Raw genomic sequence first — 17,953 nt, 5'->3', positions numbered from 1 at the left:
CCCAGACAAGAAACTTCCCCATAAATTCTCCACACTTCCCCAAACCCAATCCCGCCCAGTTCCCTTAAGGTGGACTGCCTGGACCAACAGAAGCTTGAACAGCGAAAAGAACGGGCGGAACAGCCAATCACGTTTATTTTTTCCCGGAAGGGGCGGCTCCCGGGACCGTCACTGACCGCGCAGCGCGCGATTGGCGGGTCCCGGGCGGTCAGCGGCGGCGGGAATTTTCGGATGTGTTGGATGTGGCCCGGGAGGCAGCGGTTGGGCTGAACCCAACTGGCGGCGTGGGGGGCGGAACCGGGAAGGCGAGTGCGCCGCAGACCCCTGGGCTCCCGCCTGTGGCTTGTAGAGCTCCCGCCTTCTTTCTTCTCCTACTCCCCCGGAGCTGCGGGGAAGCATGGATCGGTACCGGCCACGGCTGCACCCCGCGGCGCAGGGCTCGGCCGCCGGAGCCCCCTATCCCTCCTCCGCCTCGTTCCGCAGCTGCCGGGACAGCAAGATGCCGCGCAGGAAGGGCCTCCAGCACCCTCCGCCGCCCGGAGGCCCCGAGGAGCCTGGAGAGAAACGCCCTAAGTTTGTAAGTTAGGCCTGAAGCTGGGGGGTGGGGCAGCTCCCACAGTGCCGGTAGGCTGCGGCTCGGTCCCGGGTCCTTCAGTGTCATTCAGATCTGACCTGACTGACAGCGTGGGTGGGACCACAGGGCCTAACTGGGGGCTACATTTTGTTCTAGATTGTCAGAGCTGCCAATCTCTTCGTAGACTTATGACGGCAGGGTCCAATTCTATTTGGATCCTTTGACAAATACCCTGATCAGTGTGTTGCCCCAGATTTTTTAAGGCTGACGTGAGAAGCAGTTCAAATGTCTGAATATTGACGTCACTATGGACTTCACATTTTTTTAAGTTAAACTTTTCCTTTCCCCCCCAGCATCTGAGGGTATGAGATATATCAAAGTGAACTTTTAGGTGATAGTATTTCTTTTTCTGCTTAATATTTAAATCCCAAGAAGAATTTTTAAAAGTAGATTATGATTTTCCAAGTTGAAACAGCTCGTTTAAAATTGGCGGGTCATGTGGTCACTGCTAAAGAATGTTTAGTTTGGAAAGAAGTCTAAGTATTTGAAACCTGCTGTTCTGGTTGCTTCTCTGACTCACTTCAACAGTCAAAGGAAGTGTCATGATTAGCGACTTGTAAATCTTTCTGTTGGCATCAACTAGTGAAAGAATAGACAGTGAAGATTGTTTTGTTGTGTGTGTGTAAATAAATCACAAATTAATCACATAGAGAGTGGATACATTTGGGGTGGGACCAACGGAATTGAAAATTTAATACTAACCCCTCCATTTTACTTCGGAATATGGAAAAACATTTTAGTCATAGGTGAAATTTTACAGCACAGCATGTGCTTTCTGTGAACAAATGAAAGTTGTTAGGAATGTAAGTCAGGATACACAAATTAAGGGAATAAAGTCTTCTGGAGGAGGAGTGAGTAGCTACATATAACAATTAAAAATGATAGATGAATAAAACTGAGAGCAGAGCTAAGAGATGTATCAGAATACTGAAAATGAGGGACAACATGGATTTATTACACAAAATTAAGTATCAACATGGCCATAGGAATGGTGAAATTTCACAGGAGGATCAACTATGTTGTTGATTGTTATCTTGACAGAGCTGAGGAATAAATAAGATAGGGTTAGACTGGCAATGAAAGATTCTATCCCATATGAGAAGAATCCACTGGGCAATGACTTTTCTTCCTTTTACAGTTTACCATCTGGGTTAATGTTGTCATTCCATTTTGTCTCCGACTTCTGTGCTCTGGAATACATGAAGTGTAATTTTCTGTGACTCATTCCAGAACGGAGGTCATGAAAACAGAACCTAAGATAATATTTAAGTTTAGTTTCCTTGAGAAAAGTATCAGGTGATGTGAGTTCTAGGGTCTGTGCTGTTTTTCATAGGTATTTTGTAAAGATAAAAAAATGTCTGAAGACAACACTTTTAAGCCTTAAATTTAATAAACACATCTAAAATACTGTGTGTGTTTTTAGATAGGGGTCTGATTTGAATCAAAACTTTAAATTAATTTAGAAGTAATTTGGATTCTTTGTAATCTCGCAAACTAATTTAGATTCTTGCTTACATGGTAATTTCTTGGTATTTTACATTTCACTAGTTTTGTTATCAGCTATGTCTAATCTATTTAACTTGTGAATATGTGTGTTATCAATTATTTTTTATTTCTGTAAGTTCCATTTGCTTCTTTTTCCAATCTGCCTGGTTATTGTATTCCTGATATTCCTTGTTTCTTATTCCTTTATTTCTTTAGACAATTCCTACTTTACTCTTTTTATTCTTTATTTGGCAGTTCTGGTATGTGCATCTTTGAACTGTCTGACATTGACTTGCACCCATGGTAGCTTGGTCTCTCCCTCTGCGCTTGTTAAACTTTGTATTTCAATAATTTCAAACTCAGTAATTTCATTGCTTTGTCTTAAACCTGTCTTCTAGGAGGCCTAACCGGGGAGGGTTTTCTCTGGAGATGATCTGAGTCTGTTTCCACCAGGAGCCTGGGGGTGCCACCTCCCTATTGAACTGGACTCTTAGAGGGCCTGGGGTTCCAGGCTCAGCTCTAACTCTGTCCTGGCCTAGGCTCAGTATCCCAATCTCAAGGTTACCTTCTGAGCAGCCCTTCCCAGTCTGCCTACTTCTCACTGTTCTCAGTCCCACTCCAGTAACACTTGTTAATGGGTTGGAGGGTGATCTTTGGAGACCACCTCTTCCTCACGAGATCTCTGCAATGCCTCAAAAAATGATTGTTCAGTTGTTCAGTCTGCTGTATTGCCAGACATCAAGTTGGTTCTTGGCTTTCTCTTGATTTGGGATGAAGTGATGCTAGCTAGCCTGAATCTCTTCAGGTCACCTAGTCATTAGGTCCTGTAGTTGCCTGGGGCAGCTGCTTTTGACTGGAACAGGTAGTGCGGGTTGGTGATGGGACAGTAGTAGGGATAATGTAGGTGTTTGGTGTTTGCAACCACAAAGCTACAGACTGGTAGTGGAACTCAGGGCTAACCTGGCCACTGACTCCTGTCTTAGTGTAAGAAGGTAAAAGTGTAAAAGTGTAAAAATCCTGTTTTACTTTGAACCTGGATAAAGCAGACAAACAAATCCTTGTTTTCTACTGCATGTTTGGTTGTGGGCCTCAAGTTACTTCTGAATTGTTTATAAACATCTCTAGCATAGAACTTCTCCCCATAGATGTGTGTAAATAGTAGAAGTCTGTCTATTATAAACGTAGGATAGTTTGGCTGCGTAATGAATCAACTTCTTTTGGGCTGCTTGCGAACTAACCAACTTGGTTTCAGCAGGGAATATGGCAAGCAGTGTGTGTGTATTAAGTTACTGGGATAGTTACTGGGAGATGGCTTGCAACCAGTGGAGGCTGGAAGGACAGTGCAAGAACCTGGGTGAAGACTGTGAAGGTGAATAGAATTCAGTAGGATCATTAAACTTGTACCTGCCCTAGGTCACAGCGTCAGTACCTGGACCCGAGTCCTATTTCCCTTCTAGAACACAACAAAACAGTTTCTTACTCGTCGTGAAAAGCCTGTCAGTGATTCTGGGCATTCCATTCTTACCTCCCACTATTAGAAACACACAGTACGCACAGTGGTGGCTACCAGATCCAGAGTGAGAGCAGGACGTGTGGCTTCTGGAGAAGTTTCCGTCTCTAGGATGTGTGCCAGCCCTTTGAAAGGGGGCCAGTAAATTCCGTGATCCAAGCTGGAAGAGTAGCTCTTCTTTTTCAATTAGGAATATCCTTTAAGTTCTCACAGACTTTAGTGTAAATCTGGCATCTATCTAATCATGGTTTCCATTGTATACATTGTTACTGTCCAGTTATGTCATTACAGTACCATCAGTTTTGGTTGTGAGAGGTTTTTCACCATGTCCATTAATATCTGTATGTCTACTGTGTTTGGTCATTGTTAGCAATAACAGTTAACCTTAGTGAGCCGAGCACTGTTCTAGGTGCTTCATAACTTTCAAGTGCTTTGATCCTTATAACAAGCCTATGAGGTGGATAGTATTAATTAGCCTTGTTTGCTAGAAGGGGAAGCTGAGGAACAGAGGTTAAATTGCCTTTGGTTGCACAGCTGCCAGTGGGTGAGGCTGGGATTTGAACCTAGGCAAGCTGGCTTCAGAGTACACATCCTTAATCCCTATCCTGTATTACTCTCCCATGCTAGTGGGAGTTTTACTGTTTTACTGCTTCTTTTTTCATTCAGAAACCATTAACAATAGTTAGTAATGCCTTTAATGAATATAGAATTAGTGATTTCCTGATTATAGGCAGATTGTGAGGTGGGAAGAGGTATCAGGTTGGAGAACTTTTGCTTATTGTTCTGGGAACTTGAGAGTTGAAATCGTAGTGGGCTTGGTGAGAATAGTGCCTGCTCGCCTTATTTCCTTGGGCTTATTTGGAGGCAGGTGTGGTAGGCTGAGTAATGATCCCCCAAAGTTATTCACGTCTTAACATTCACGTTAATTCCTGGAACCTGTGAATGTTACCTTATGACAAAAAAAGGACATTGCAGGCATGATTAAGTTAAGTTTTAAAAAATGGGGATATTTTCCTGGATTATCAGGGTGGACCCTAAATGCAAACACACTTCCTTATGAGAAGGAGGCAGAGGAAGATTTGACTACAGAAAGGGAGAAGGTGAGGTGACTACAAGGCAGAGAGATTGGGGTTGCAGCCACATGCCGAAGAATGCTGCAGCCATCAGACACTGGAAGAAGCAAGGAACCCTTCTCCCATATCGGGAGATCGGCCCTGCTGACACCTTGATTTTAGCCCAGTTGAACACATTTCTGCTGTTTTAAGCCATCAGGTTTGTGGTAATTTGTTACGGCACCCACAGGAAACTAACAGCAGTTATGAGGATGACCACATTGAAAGTTTTGGTTTCACAGTTTATAAATGTATGTTTTAGGAGAACCATCAGATTCATTTAAATCTCTTCCTGTGGTATCGTTTATTTTGGAAGATTTGTGATTTGAGCGAATATTAGATAACCACAGTTTGGTTTCCTGGAATAATGACTAGAACCTTCATTCATCTTGCTGTGCTGTATCATTATCATAAAGCAACTATGATAATGATACAGGTGATTTCTATGTGCTCTTTTTGAATTTATTTCTTCATTGAGTCCTCAGTTAAAGTGATGCTCTCAGTTGTCCTAGAGTTACACTGTCAAGAATTGGAGATGGTGTTCTTAGTTGAAGGCTTTAGGCACCTGAGTTTTATTCATGTCAAAATTCCACCTAACCTAGCAGGCACTGAAACCTTCATAAGGTAAAAATCACTTTATTCAGTCCAGTCTTCTAAGTATAGTCGTCCTTCGTTATCCACGGGGGGTTGGCTCCAGGACCCTCCTTGGATACTAAAATCCATGGATGCTCAAGTCCCCTACATAAAATGGCATAGTGTTTGCATATAACCTATGCACATTCTCCAGTAAATCATTTCTAGATTACTTATAATACCTAATACAATGTAAATGCTATGTAAATAGTTGCTAGTGTGGGGCAAATTCAAGTTTTGCTCTTCGGAACTGCCTGGAACTTTTTTTCCCCAAATATTTTTGATCTGTGTTTGGTTGACTAGTCAGATTCAGAACGTGCGGATACAGAGCGTTGAATGTAAATTGCTCTGAATCATCCCAGACTTTCTTTTCTTCTATCCTTCTAACAGGAAAAATAAGTTTACTTTTATTTGTTAATAGATGATTTATCAAGAGAACAAAATATATCAAGTGGCTTTTGGGGAGTATATTTAGCTGCTGAAAATAGATAATATATGGTATTTATTACTTCTGGATCACTCTGGATCTTTGTGAGTAAAAAGGGGTGGGAGCAGGGATAATTGTCTTAGATTTAGAGCAAGGCTTAATTGCTTTTTTCAAAGACTTGGGTCTTTAATTATGAAGAAGCAAACTGACATACATTTATTGCACTGTGAAACCTTGCATCTCATCTAGTCTGTCTTGTAACAATTGCTTCTGAACAGATGTTACCTGAAATACCTTTGCGCAGTTGGTAGAATGTGAAAATTTGTCATGTTTTTATTATCGTTGTCTTAAATTAACTCTACTATACGGCATAACTTTATTGCTGTGTCCTAGAATCTTTATATATTTACTGCCTTATAGATTGGATTTAAAATTGGCTTTTTACATAGAATGTAAATTAACCTGTGTATAACTTGTTTATGCTTGCAGAATAATACAAGAAAAAACTGCTATGTATTACACTAACGTAATTGTCTTTAACTCAGCACATAGTATCCTCCAAACTAGGAATGAAATGAATGCTACAGAATATGCTTACCATCACACTCTGCTTGTTTATCCCAGAAACTAATTTGACTTTTAGGTCTATAAAATATAGATTAAGCATAACCTTTTACTTTATGAGATATTAAGGATCAAAGCACCAGCTTTCTTTGAACAGGATCTACAAAGGTAACTTTCTCTCAATAGCAGCAGGGTGGCATTGAAATACCTTACCATTGGGAGTAATTTTCTCAAATAGCAAATCACATAATCGTTATTAACTTAGAGGAGAATTTCAGAGTTTCAGTAAGTTAAGTTTTGGTGCTGGAGTATTCAAGTTTCTATCTAATTAATGAAAAGTACTCGGAAATGCTTTGCCATAGATTTTATTCTTCAAAGGACCCACTGCCAACCTTTCTCACAGTTTTTTGTAGAAGAGGCATTGTGAATGATGTTTACAAGCAGTGACTTGTACCATTTTTAGGGCTTCGATTCCAGCTATGTCACATATTAGCTGTGTGAACTTGGGTGAACTTAGCCTCTCTCTGTGCCTGTTTCCTCATGTGTAAAATGGGGTTGTTGGGAAGATTAAAAGTTAATGTGATGGGCGGAGAACAGGACCTGTAACAGCACTGTAACCTCTAAATATTTACCATTTATAGGTTTGTTGTTGTCATCATTAGTAGTAATAGTAGTAGTAGTACAATTTTGGTCTAGATTTTAGGGCATTGGGGATGTTACATTGGATATTGGAATAACTTTCTTATACTGGGAAATCTTAATTGGAGCAGACTTTTTCCTCATGTTGAGGCGGAGGCATTCTGTTCCCAGGTCTTATCCTGGCAGGTCAGGTGGTGACATGTGCATTGATGCAGACTTCTGATTCTTATTACTGAAAGGTCAGAGCAAGTTTCTGGAGCTTTCTGAGGTGTATGTTCTTATTTGTAAAACGAGTTTTATGCAACTATGAAACTTAGGTACCAACGAAACTTACAAAAAGAAACTGGCAAAGGAAATGACCTCAAACTTAGAAAAAAAAAATTCTTGTGATACTCCATTGTGGATTGAATGATAGTAAAAATGTTACTTATATATGTATAGATATAAAACCAAGTATAACTCTTTATGCTTATGGCTCTTTTACAAAACAGATTTACATATAAAATCCAAAACAAAGGTATAAAACCCATAAAATTTAAATTAACAACATTAACGTGATTGATAATTATTTTTGTTGGAATTGAGTCATCACTGTTGGATTTAATACTGGAAAGATATGTGTGTGGTTTGCTGTTTTCCTTTTTGTCAACTTGACTCTTGGATAGAAATGGAATTCCAGAGCTGAGGAGGCTAAGCACAGACTGATGGCTCCAAAGATCTGGCTGCACACTGTTGGTGGAGGCCTGTTATCTAACATCCCTGTTATTTTCACAAGGTCTGGACTTGAGGTTCTGGGTGAAGTAATGAACTCTTATGATAAAAAGAAAAGAGCCATATGTAAATTTTTTTTTTTTTTTAGTAAATAATTTGAAACTGTTGATAAAGAGCAGAAAGAATTGGAGCCAAGACCACCAGCCTCTATATTCATTTTTCTCTTGAAATTTAACTTTCCATAGCTTTGGGTATATTGTTCCTTGAATAGTGTCATTTTGGAATTAGAACTTTTCGAAACTGAATTCTTCTTAAGTGCAGGAGCTTGTGAACCGTACGTGGCATGATGTCCATGTTGTTGGGCCTGCTGATACCATATTGGTAGAGCACACAGATGCAGGCATGGTCACCAAAAGTGCCTGATGGAACATGGTTCTAGAGGGGTCATTCAGATTGTACAGAACGTGCTTGCTTTATTTCTAACGTTTAATATAATCCTGGAAAAATACAAAGTTTCAAAAGTCTGATAGAATCGGAGAGTCTGTGGAAGGGCCCTGCAGACCTCAGTTTGAGGAACCTGGAGATGCCTTAAGACAAGACGTTAGGAGAGTCCTTGAACAGGCAAAGGTTTTGCACCTTTGCACCTTGAACAGGCAAAGGTTTTGCACAAAGGTTCTTCACCTCTACGTGAAGAGCGAAAAGTGATTAGTAAGAATTTATCAGTAGTGAAGGATGCATACAATGTGCTTTAAAACAGTTTACCTCTAAGTGCTTTTCTAAGGGTCAACATTTCCCTTGTAATCTTTAAACAATATACTTTATCATACAAAAGAGGTATAGAACACAATGTAACTGCTCACCAGTAAGCTTCAGAAATGAAACATCATAAATTCTATTGAAATGTTCATTTCTTCCCTTTCTATTTATATCTCCTTATAATATTTACTATTCATTTCTTTGAAGTAAGGGCTTACAGGATTTAATTTTTAAAAAATTTTGATTAGTATTTTTGTTGTTGTTGTGGGGGTTTCCAATATATATCTCTCTCTTTTCTGTGAAAATAGATACATGAATGGAATTAATACCTAATAACATTCTAATCCCTCCATCTTTTAGCATCACAGCCCATCTTAAATAGCAGAAAAAAAGGGTATTTTCCCCTAAAAATAGATCCATGAATGGAATTAATATCCAATAACTTTCTAATCTCTCTATCTTTGAGCATCATAGCCCATCTTAAATACCAGAAATAAAGGGGGCACTGGGATTTAATGTATCAAACATGTACTAAGAGCATCCTGTGTGCTGAGGGCCTTGGGGTATACCCAAGTAGCTGTGGTCTACGTCAAACCTTCATGGATTAAAGATGGCTAAATAACCTGCTCAAAGCTCTCCAAGGAAATTATTGCTAATTTTAGGTCATTCTAGATGTTAAAAGAAAAAAAAAAGTATATGCCTTTTCTGGGGTTAAGGTGTAGAATTTCTTGAAACTCTCAGTAAGATACATGGATTAATCTAATTGTAAGATCTGTAATGTTACATTTCTTTAGCTAATTTTATTGTGAGGTGTCTTCCCAAGATGCGGGGGAGTTTATCCTATAATTGCTGCATTTTCCTGAGGCAGGCTGTTTATTTGGGTGTCATAAAAATGAAACTTTGTAACATTCAGTTTTTAACCAGGATTTACAAATTGGTGACATTGATTATGGACTGTACTGTAGTATTAAACTGTTTTTGTTTATCAAAACATTGGATAGAATGCAATTCATAAAGACAATTACAATTCATTTCTAATGAAAAATTGACAGCCTGAGAAATGAACATGAAAAATAAAATGCACATAATCTACATTCAGAAACTCAGTATGACAGTTTCATTTCTTTATAAAAGGTGATGGTCTTCATTAAAACCATGTTCTAACTGCACTCATCCTATCTTCTGAGGGTATCATTTTGCTCTTATTGATATGTTATGTCGAGCCTGCTTTCAGTTGCTGTATGCATATGTTTGTAAGCTTTTGGAAGTCACTTTCTCTCATGGTGGTACCTGGTATAGGCTTGAGCTTATGATGTGAACACTTGGCTAATTGAAAATCTATGCAAAACTACTCTTGTAACCTTACACCACCTGGTTCATTAATCTATTCATGATTAATTTTAATTTAAATAATATTGATATACCCTAAATGTCTATTTTATTTTTAAAAAAGATTGCAGTGGTGGTGGGTGAGGGCATGTAAAGACTACCAGAAACATCTGGGTCATTGGAGAACTGAACCTGCCGACTCAAGCTCCTCCAGGGGCCTGGCAGTGTGACTTTAGAACACCCCCTCCAACCCTCCAACCACTGTGATAAAGAGGGCTTGGGCTGGATTCAAATATGGCTGTATGTCCTTGGGAAAATTAACTTCTGTGCCTCAGTTATCCTATCTGTAAAATGGAATAGATAATCGTAGTATTGTGACGATTAGTTGAGGTAATGCATGTTACAATAGCTTGGGCACAGAGCCTAACTGTTAATACATGACAGCTGTTATTCCAGATCTTTCTGGATTTACCATGTGGTTGGGACCCAATAAACCTGTTGTAAGTTGAAAATATAATCAAAAATGCATGGAATATGCCTAACTTACTGAACATTATAGCTTAGCCTAGGCTACTTTAAACGTGCTTGGAAAACTTAACATTGGCCTATGGTCAAGCAAACTCATCTAACACAAAGCCTATTTTATAATAAAGTGTTGAATATCTCATGTATTGAATACTGTACTGAAAGTGAAAAACAGACTGGTTGTGTGGGTCCAGAGTGATTGTTTCTCTCGTGATCGCATGGCTGATGGGAGCTGCGGCTGCTGTCTGCCCAGCATCACGAGGGAGTATCCTACCACCTATCTATCACTAGCCTAGGAAATGATCAAAATTTAAAATTTGAAGTGCAGTTTCTATTGAATGAGTATAGTTTTCACATCATCGTAAAGTTGCAACTTTGTAAGTGGGAGACTGTAGTTTTATTCTTTTGGTTCCTGAACCCCAAAATAGAGGAGATTCCACCTCTGTAGTGTTGAATTCTCTCAGGCTGGTCATCTTGAAGGGCATGTGACATGATCTCAGTTATTGACAGCATTTTGACCTTTCTTCTGCTTCCCCCTTCCCTCCTCCTTCCTCCATTCCGGCTGGACACCTGCATTGTGTCCAGGGACCTGACCTTAATTCCAGTGGGGAACATGCCAAGAGGCTTGGTCCCTGGACATATATCCCCTCCTTTCTGTTTCATCTAGACCTCCATCCCTTGACCTTGCCTCTCTTTCTTTCTCTGTCAGCCTCCTGCTGACAACACTTGCTCTACACTAAACCCACACCCTATGAAAGTAACCCAGGGCTTCCTTTTGAACTAGGATGCCTTTACGTTCCTCGCCTCCTCAAACCTGCCATAAGGTAGAATATAAATAAATAAAGCAGCTCTGGCCTTCTTGTCCACTTGCCTCCTATCTCCAAGCCTGGAACAACCTGATAGGCTTCTCTGTGGCTGACCCGTGCTGCTGCATCCTGGTGGAAACCCCTCCAGCTCTGTGAACTGACGCCCTTAGACATCAGGAATCTACAGACTCACTGATTAGCAGGGTCTTCAGAGATGTTGATCACAGTCATCATCATGATAGCTATGCTTATTCAGCTCTCTTGGTGGGCTGGATACTCTTTTAATCACTTAGTCCTAATACAATGCTTTGAAGTAGGTACCCTTGTGTTACACTTGATGGAACTGAGGCAGGGAGAGAGGTTTGGGGATGGTCCTGAGGTGCTGCAGCTGGGAACAGGGAATGATGGATGTGAAAGCAGCCAGGCTGGGCCAGAGCCCTGGCTTTGAACTAGCTTTTTGGTTACGTCCTTTTTTACTTCTCTCAGCATTTATGCTGAGACTGTATGTATTCACTCTTTTTACCTTCTCTATGGGCCTGATTCCTTTTTGTTGTAAATCATTTTTTAAATTGAAAAAGTAATGTGTGAAACTCTTAAAAAGCCCAACAGTGTATGAGTTCAGAGTGAAATTCACTAAGACTCCCTTACATCCTAGACCACCAGTTCAGATTTTCCCCATACAGAGGCAATGATGACTTTTATTATTTTCTTTTGGATCCTTTAATGATATTCTCTGTGTGTGTGAAGCTCCCACTTGATACTGCACAGGAACATGCCACAGCATTTGCTGAAATGATCTTAGAGATGGTTTCTCCTGACTCTTCACACTCACCTTGACACATTCTTCAGAGAGAAAATAAAGGCCGTACTGCTTGAACTGGCTCAATTTCCTGCTACTGCTGCTGTAATCTTCTATATCTGCAACTCTTCATCCTTTCTCTTCCAATATCCACAGAAGAAGTGTCTGTTTTTCTATTCAAGGTTAATCCCTTTGCCACTGATCTTGATCCAGTCCCATTCCATGAAGCTGTTTCACTCTTCACAGGCTCCATCCCGTAAGAATGCTCAGATATCTTCCATTCTGAAAGAAAAAGCAGAAGCAAAACCAAACAACCTCCCTCTCCAACTTTCCCATGACCCTGTGACCCACTCAATACCATGCTGTTTCCTTCCCTTATAGCCAAATTCTGTGAATTAGCTGTTTTCATTTATTCTGTAAATATTTGAATGGCCTTTAATACCAAGCATAGCACAGGTGGGTACAGTTTGGTTCTTGACTTCAAGAGGCTCCCATTCAGTCTGGCATGGAGAATAGTGGTACAGACCAAGTGTGTGGTATTACCAGGGAGTCCATATTGTGTAATTTTAAAGAACTCGGGCCCTGAAGTTAACCTGGGTTTAAGTCCTGGCTCTGAAATTGGTAGCTATGTGACCTTGGGAAATTACTTTTGTTGTTGTTTGTTTCTTCATCTATGATGTGGGAACAGTAGTACCCGTATTATAGGTTAGACATGATGTTTCAATGTGTTATAATGGGGGTTAACATGTAAGTACTAAATAGCTCTTAGCTTGCTGCTGCTGTCATGATGGCATCGGCCAAGGGTAGGGTGCGCTCATAAGGGAGGGATTCAGACACCTCCCATAGGCTCCTCAACCTGTCTTTGCTTCTGTCATTCCACTGAAATTGCTTTGGCAGGTCAACAACTGCCAACCCAGTGGCCGATTTTCAAGGTTCATCTTACTAGATGTCAAGGTATTAGCACTGATCCCTCACTTCTTCAAACCTTTGCTGTAACTTATTCTTCTCTTCTAATCTTTGCTCATCCCTCTTCCTACCCTCTTAGTGTTCCCAAGTACTGTCTCTTTGATCTTTTACTTTTTTTACTTGATACCTCCTTCCAGCATGAGCTCATTCATTTCATTAGCTTTTACTACCACCTAGATCAGTGCTGTTAAGTACAACTTTCTGTGATGATGGAAATGTTCTGTTCTGCCGTGTCCGATTTGATATTCACTAGTCATATGTGGCTAATACTACCAAAGGGCTGACTTTTTAATTTGAATTAACTTTTGAAATAGCCATATGTGGCTAGTGGCTAATGTGGCTAGTGGCTAATGCTAGCCATATGTGGCTAGTGGCTAATGCTAGACAAATAGACATATGTGGCTAGTGGCTAATGTAGACTTTGGCCCACATTCATGTTTAAATGGACTGCCTGTGGCCTCAGGCACAGGCCATCTACAGGTCAGACTGCCTTCCAATGATGTGACAGTTTATTCCTGCTGGATAACTTGTACATCTTGTTCAGGCAAAGATGGTACACTTTCTTAGCCTCTGAAGCTACCCTCAATGATGGGTTTATGAGCAAAACGACATCAACGATGACAGAAACAGGCATGGGATCACACCTGTTAGAATGGCTGTGATCAAGAAGAGAGAACAAGTGTTGGTGAGAATGTGGAGAAAAGGCAACCCTTGTGCGCTGTTGGTGGGAATGTAAACTGGTTCAGCCACTATGGAAAACAGTACGGAGGTTTTCCAGAAATTAAAAATAGAACTATCATATGACTCATCAATCCTAGTTCTGGGTATATATCCAAAGGAAACGAAAACTGGACCTCTAAAAGGTATCTGGACTCCCATGTTTATTGCAGTATTATTCACAATAGCCAAGATATGGAAGCAACCTAAGTGTCCATCAACAGTTGAATGGATAAAGAAGATATGGTATATATATATATATACACACACACACACAAAGAATGTTTATTCACCTGTGAGAAAGAAAGACATTCTGCCGTTTGTGACAACATGGTTGGACCTTGAGGGCATTATGCTAAGTGAGATAAGCCAGAGGGAGAAAGACAAGTACTATATGATATTATCTATATGTGGAATCTGAAAAAGAAGGGTGGGGGAATGTGTTAAGGGAGATAAACTTTGGGGAGATGAGTTAAAGGGTATAAACTTACAATCAGAAGATAAGTTCTGGAGAGCTAATGTATAGCATAGTGATTATAGTCAACCATACTGTATCATAAACTTCCGAGTTGCTAAGAGACTAGATCTTAAGTGTTCTCCACACAAAAAAGAAATGATAATTATGTGAAGTGATAGAGGTGGTTAGCTAAAGCTACTGTGGCAATCATATTGCAAAATATAAATGTATCAGATCAACACATTGTATGTCTTTAACTTACACAATGTTATATGTAAGTTATACCCGCAGTCCTTGGTCATTTGCAATAGGTTATTAAGATCACTGGGGGCCTTCCTGTGCCTGTTGCTGTCAGCTGCTGACTTCCCCATAAACCTTGTTGACTCATTTTATTAGTGTGTTTGAATCGTGCGATGATCAATATGAAATGTGAAATTATGAATATGAATCAATATGAAACTATGTGTTTTCAGAAATCCTTTACAAATATACTTGGGTTATTACTAGAGAGTCATCACTGAAGTCTCCTTGGTATTGTTGGAAGGTTGCCAAGGGCAGTTTAGGCTGTAGTTTCTTGAGCCTGCAGCTTGACTACAGAAATTGGTGTGTTCAAAACCTAAGTTGTGAGATAGAATTTTATGTGTTGGAATTTCACTATGTCATCGTGTGACATAGTGTAAGTTTGATATAGTATTGGACTGCTCTGTATGTAACCCCATTCAAGGATTTTTCTCTCCAAATTCCCCAAATTTCTTTGGGTGAGAAGTGCAATGAAAAGTATTAAGGTGAGGAACCCATGTATTTCTGTGTGTGTAGCAGTGGCATGATGGTTACTTATGTTACATTATTTTTGAATCACTGAAAAGGGAAAATAAGTGACCCAGGTTATTTCTGTTTTCCTCTAGAACCTGTTGAATTGTAAACTCCTTCAGGGCAGGTGCTGTGTTTTATAGTTCTTTATATACCAGGCCGGGCATGATGTTTTGTTAGCTTAGATGCGCAATAATGATATCTGGCTTGGTTAGTATTTCTAAGAGATGTAAAACATAACCACATTTTATGTATAGTACTGGGACTGCATGTAAGAGCTGGAATTGTGCTCTTTTTCCTCCTTTTTCAGATATTAAATTTGTAAATATGCAATCACCTTTTTGACTTAAGTGACAAACCAATTTAGAGGGTAGTAATAAAAAGTAGTAATCAAATTATGCAGGAAAACTTAGTGGTGATTTAATTATTTAAAAAAGAGTTTAAACATCAATAATTTAAAAATTAAATTTTCTTTATTTAGCTTTTGCCCTGTAATTAATTTCTGACAAGTATGTGTGTGTGTTTTTTTGAATGAGATTTTGAAATGTGGATATTTTTGTGGCTCATGTTTAGTCTGATTTGGAAGGACATGGTGTATAAGGCTTGTGGCATGTACTAACGCTTAAATTCTACAAATAAAAATATAAAAACTATTGATTACATTTCTATTTTACACTTAAGCAACTTTAAAAAAAATAAAGGGGGAAACTCCCTAGCAAAACATATATTTTTGTGTTAGTCAGTTTTCAGAAATTACAATCCCCCCAGCTTCTTATCACCTCAACTTTTAAGATAAGACTTTGTACTCAGTGTTATAACACTTAATAACCGTTCAATTGGAATTATACTTATCTTTCTTTTTATTTATTTTATTTTATTATTTTATTTTATTTATTTTTTTGGGCTGTATTGGGTCTTCACTGCTGCGCGTGGTGAGTGGGGGCTACTCTTTGTTGCAGTGAGTGGGCTTCTCATTGCGGTGGCTTCTCTTCTTGTGGAGCACGGGCTCCAGAGTGCGGGCTCAGTAGTTGTGGCGCACAGGCTCAGTTGCTCCGCGGGAAGATCGTGTGGGATCTTCCTGGACCAGGGCCAAGGAACTGTAAACAAAAGGGCTGTGGGGGACAGAATTGGGATCTTTTCTTGATGATACTGAAGGTTCACCCACCCTTACTGTAAATTTATATGTGCAATACCTACTCAGTCTGTTTTCTTCCCTCACATTGTATTCTCCCCTTTAGCTGTCAGTCTCCTGAGGCCCAGGCAACATGCTGGCTGTAGGGATGGTGCTGGGAAACTGCCACTGCTTGGAGTTCTCAGCCCCAAAGAAAAATCACAGCATGTGAGAGGCCCCAGCAGCTGAAAGGAGGGTGGTCCAATGCAACTGACACCCAGCAAAGCAGAGCTGCTGGCAAAGTGGATTCAACTGTTATTTACTAGTTAAGTTGATTACTTATAACATGTTTTTATACATAAACATTTGTGACTGTTCTGTTAGAATAAAAGCCCATGTCCTTAAGATGGCCTGGGATGGATCTGCCCCCCTTCCTCTTTGATTTGTTTCATGTTGCTGTTGCCACACTGGCTCCCTCCTTCCCTGAACCCTAGAGGTGCTCTTTCCTAATGGCCTTTGTTCTCCCTGCTCTTTTATCTGAAACACTTTCCCTGATTCCTTAGTCCACTCCAGTCTGCTCAGATGCCACCTTCCCATTCAGACTTATGCCTACCCCAATTCCCACGTTTTAAATTGCAGCCCTGCTTTCTGGGCCTGCCTTACTTTGTGCTAATTTTCATTTTTAGCAGAGCTCTCATCACCTTATAACATCCTCTATAACTTATTAATGTGTTTGTTGTCTGTTCCCCAATAGAAGGTAAGCTTCTTTAGGACAGGAATCTTTGTTTTATTTACTGATGGTTCCCTTGTCAATACATAGAAATGTTTAATATTTGTTGAATGAATGAATGTTTTAGGAATCTGTCATTGTGTAAAAAGGACAAATTCTGTACTACCAGTTTTACCTAAATCATGGCTTAATTTGACTTTAGTTTTAGATCATTGCTATAATGTTTGCATGTTCATTAGCAAGTATTTATGCACATACGATTAAAAATGCTGCCTTTTCTTCCTGTCAGCATTAAATACCTCTGTTATGGTGCTTATCCCACTGTCTTGCATTTTGGTTATTCAGCTACTTGTCTTGCTGCTCCTTTGGTTGTAAGCTCATAAGGGCAGGGACTGGGTCCTCTTTATATATATATATATATATATATATATATATATATATATACATATTTATATATATATATATATATATATTTTTTGGCCCTAGACACCCCCCCATCCCTTTTGTCTCTGACTCTACCTCCTAGCACTCTTCTTCTTTTTTTCTTTTAAAATTTATTTATTTATTTACTTATTGGCTGCAGCAGGTCTTAGTTCTGGCACGTGGGATCTTTTGTTGCAGTGTGTGGACTCTTTGTTGTGGCGTGCGGGCGTCTCTCTAGTTGTGGCGCTCAAACTCCAGAGTGCACGGGCTCAGTAGTTACGGCACATGAGCTTTCTAGTTGTGGCACGCGCCTTCTCTCTAGCTGTGGTGCGCAGGCTCTTTGTTGCAGCATGTGGGCTTGTCTCTAGTTGTGGTGCGTGGCTTTTCTCTAGTTGTGGTACGTGGGCTTCTCTCTAGTTATGGCGCTCAGGCTCCAGAGTGCACGGCCTCAGTAGTTGTGGCACGTGAGTTCTCTAGTTGTGGCGTGTGGCTTCTCTCTAGTTGTGGTATGCAGGCTCTTTGTTGTGGTGTGTGGGCTTCTCTCTAGTTGTGGTGTGTGGCTTCTCTCTAGGTGTGGTGCGCAGGCTTCTCTCTAGTTGTGGTGCTCGGGCTCCAGAGCACACGGGCTCAGTAGTTGCAGCGTGTGAGCTCTCTAGCTGTGGCACGTGGGCTCCAGAGTGCATAGGCTCAGTAGTTGTGGCGTGTAGGCTCAGAGCGATTGGGCTCTGTAGTTGCAGCATGTGGACTCTCTAGTTGTGGCACACAGGCTCAGTAGTTGCAGCACGTGGGCTTAGTTGCCCTGCAGCATG

At 40.2% G+C, this 17,953-nt stretch overlaps 1 protein-coding gene across 1 annotated transcript in view; it reads left to right on the top strand.

Moving 5' to 3' along the window:
- Positions 1 to 397: 397 nt before the first annotated feature.
- Positions 398 to 17,953, top strand: part of DIAPH3 (diaphanous related formin 3) — a 546,228-nt gene continuing 528,672 nt past the window's right edge. The window contains 1 exon segment of the mRNA XM_060128783.1: positions 398 to 577. Within this exon segment, the coding sequence (XP_059984766.1) occupies positions 398 to 577 (180 nt within the window).

This window comes from Lagenorhynchus albirostris, chromosome 18 (assembly GCF_949774975.1).
Source record: "Lagenorhynchus albirostris chromosome 18, mLagAlb1.1, whole genome shotgun sequence".
NCBI classification, from domain to species: Eukaryota; Metazoa; Chordata; class Mammalia; order Artiodactyla; family Delphinidae; genus Lagenorhynchus; species Lagenorhynchus albirostris.
Note: the sequence above shows the minus strand (reverse complement) of the source record. Positions and strands in the feature narration are given on the sequence as shown.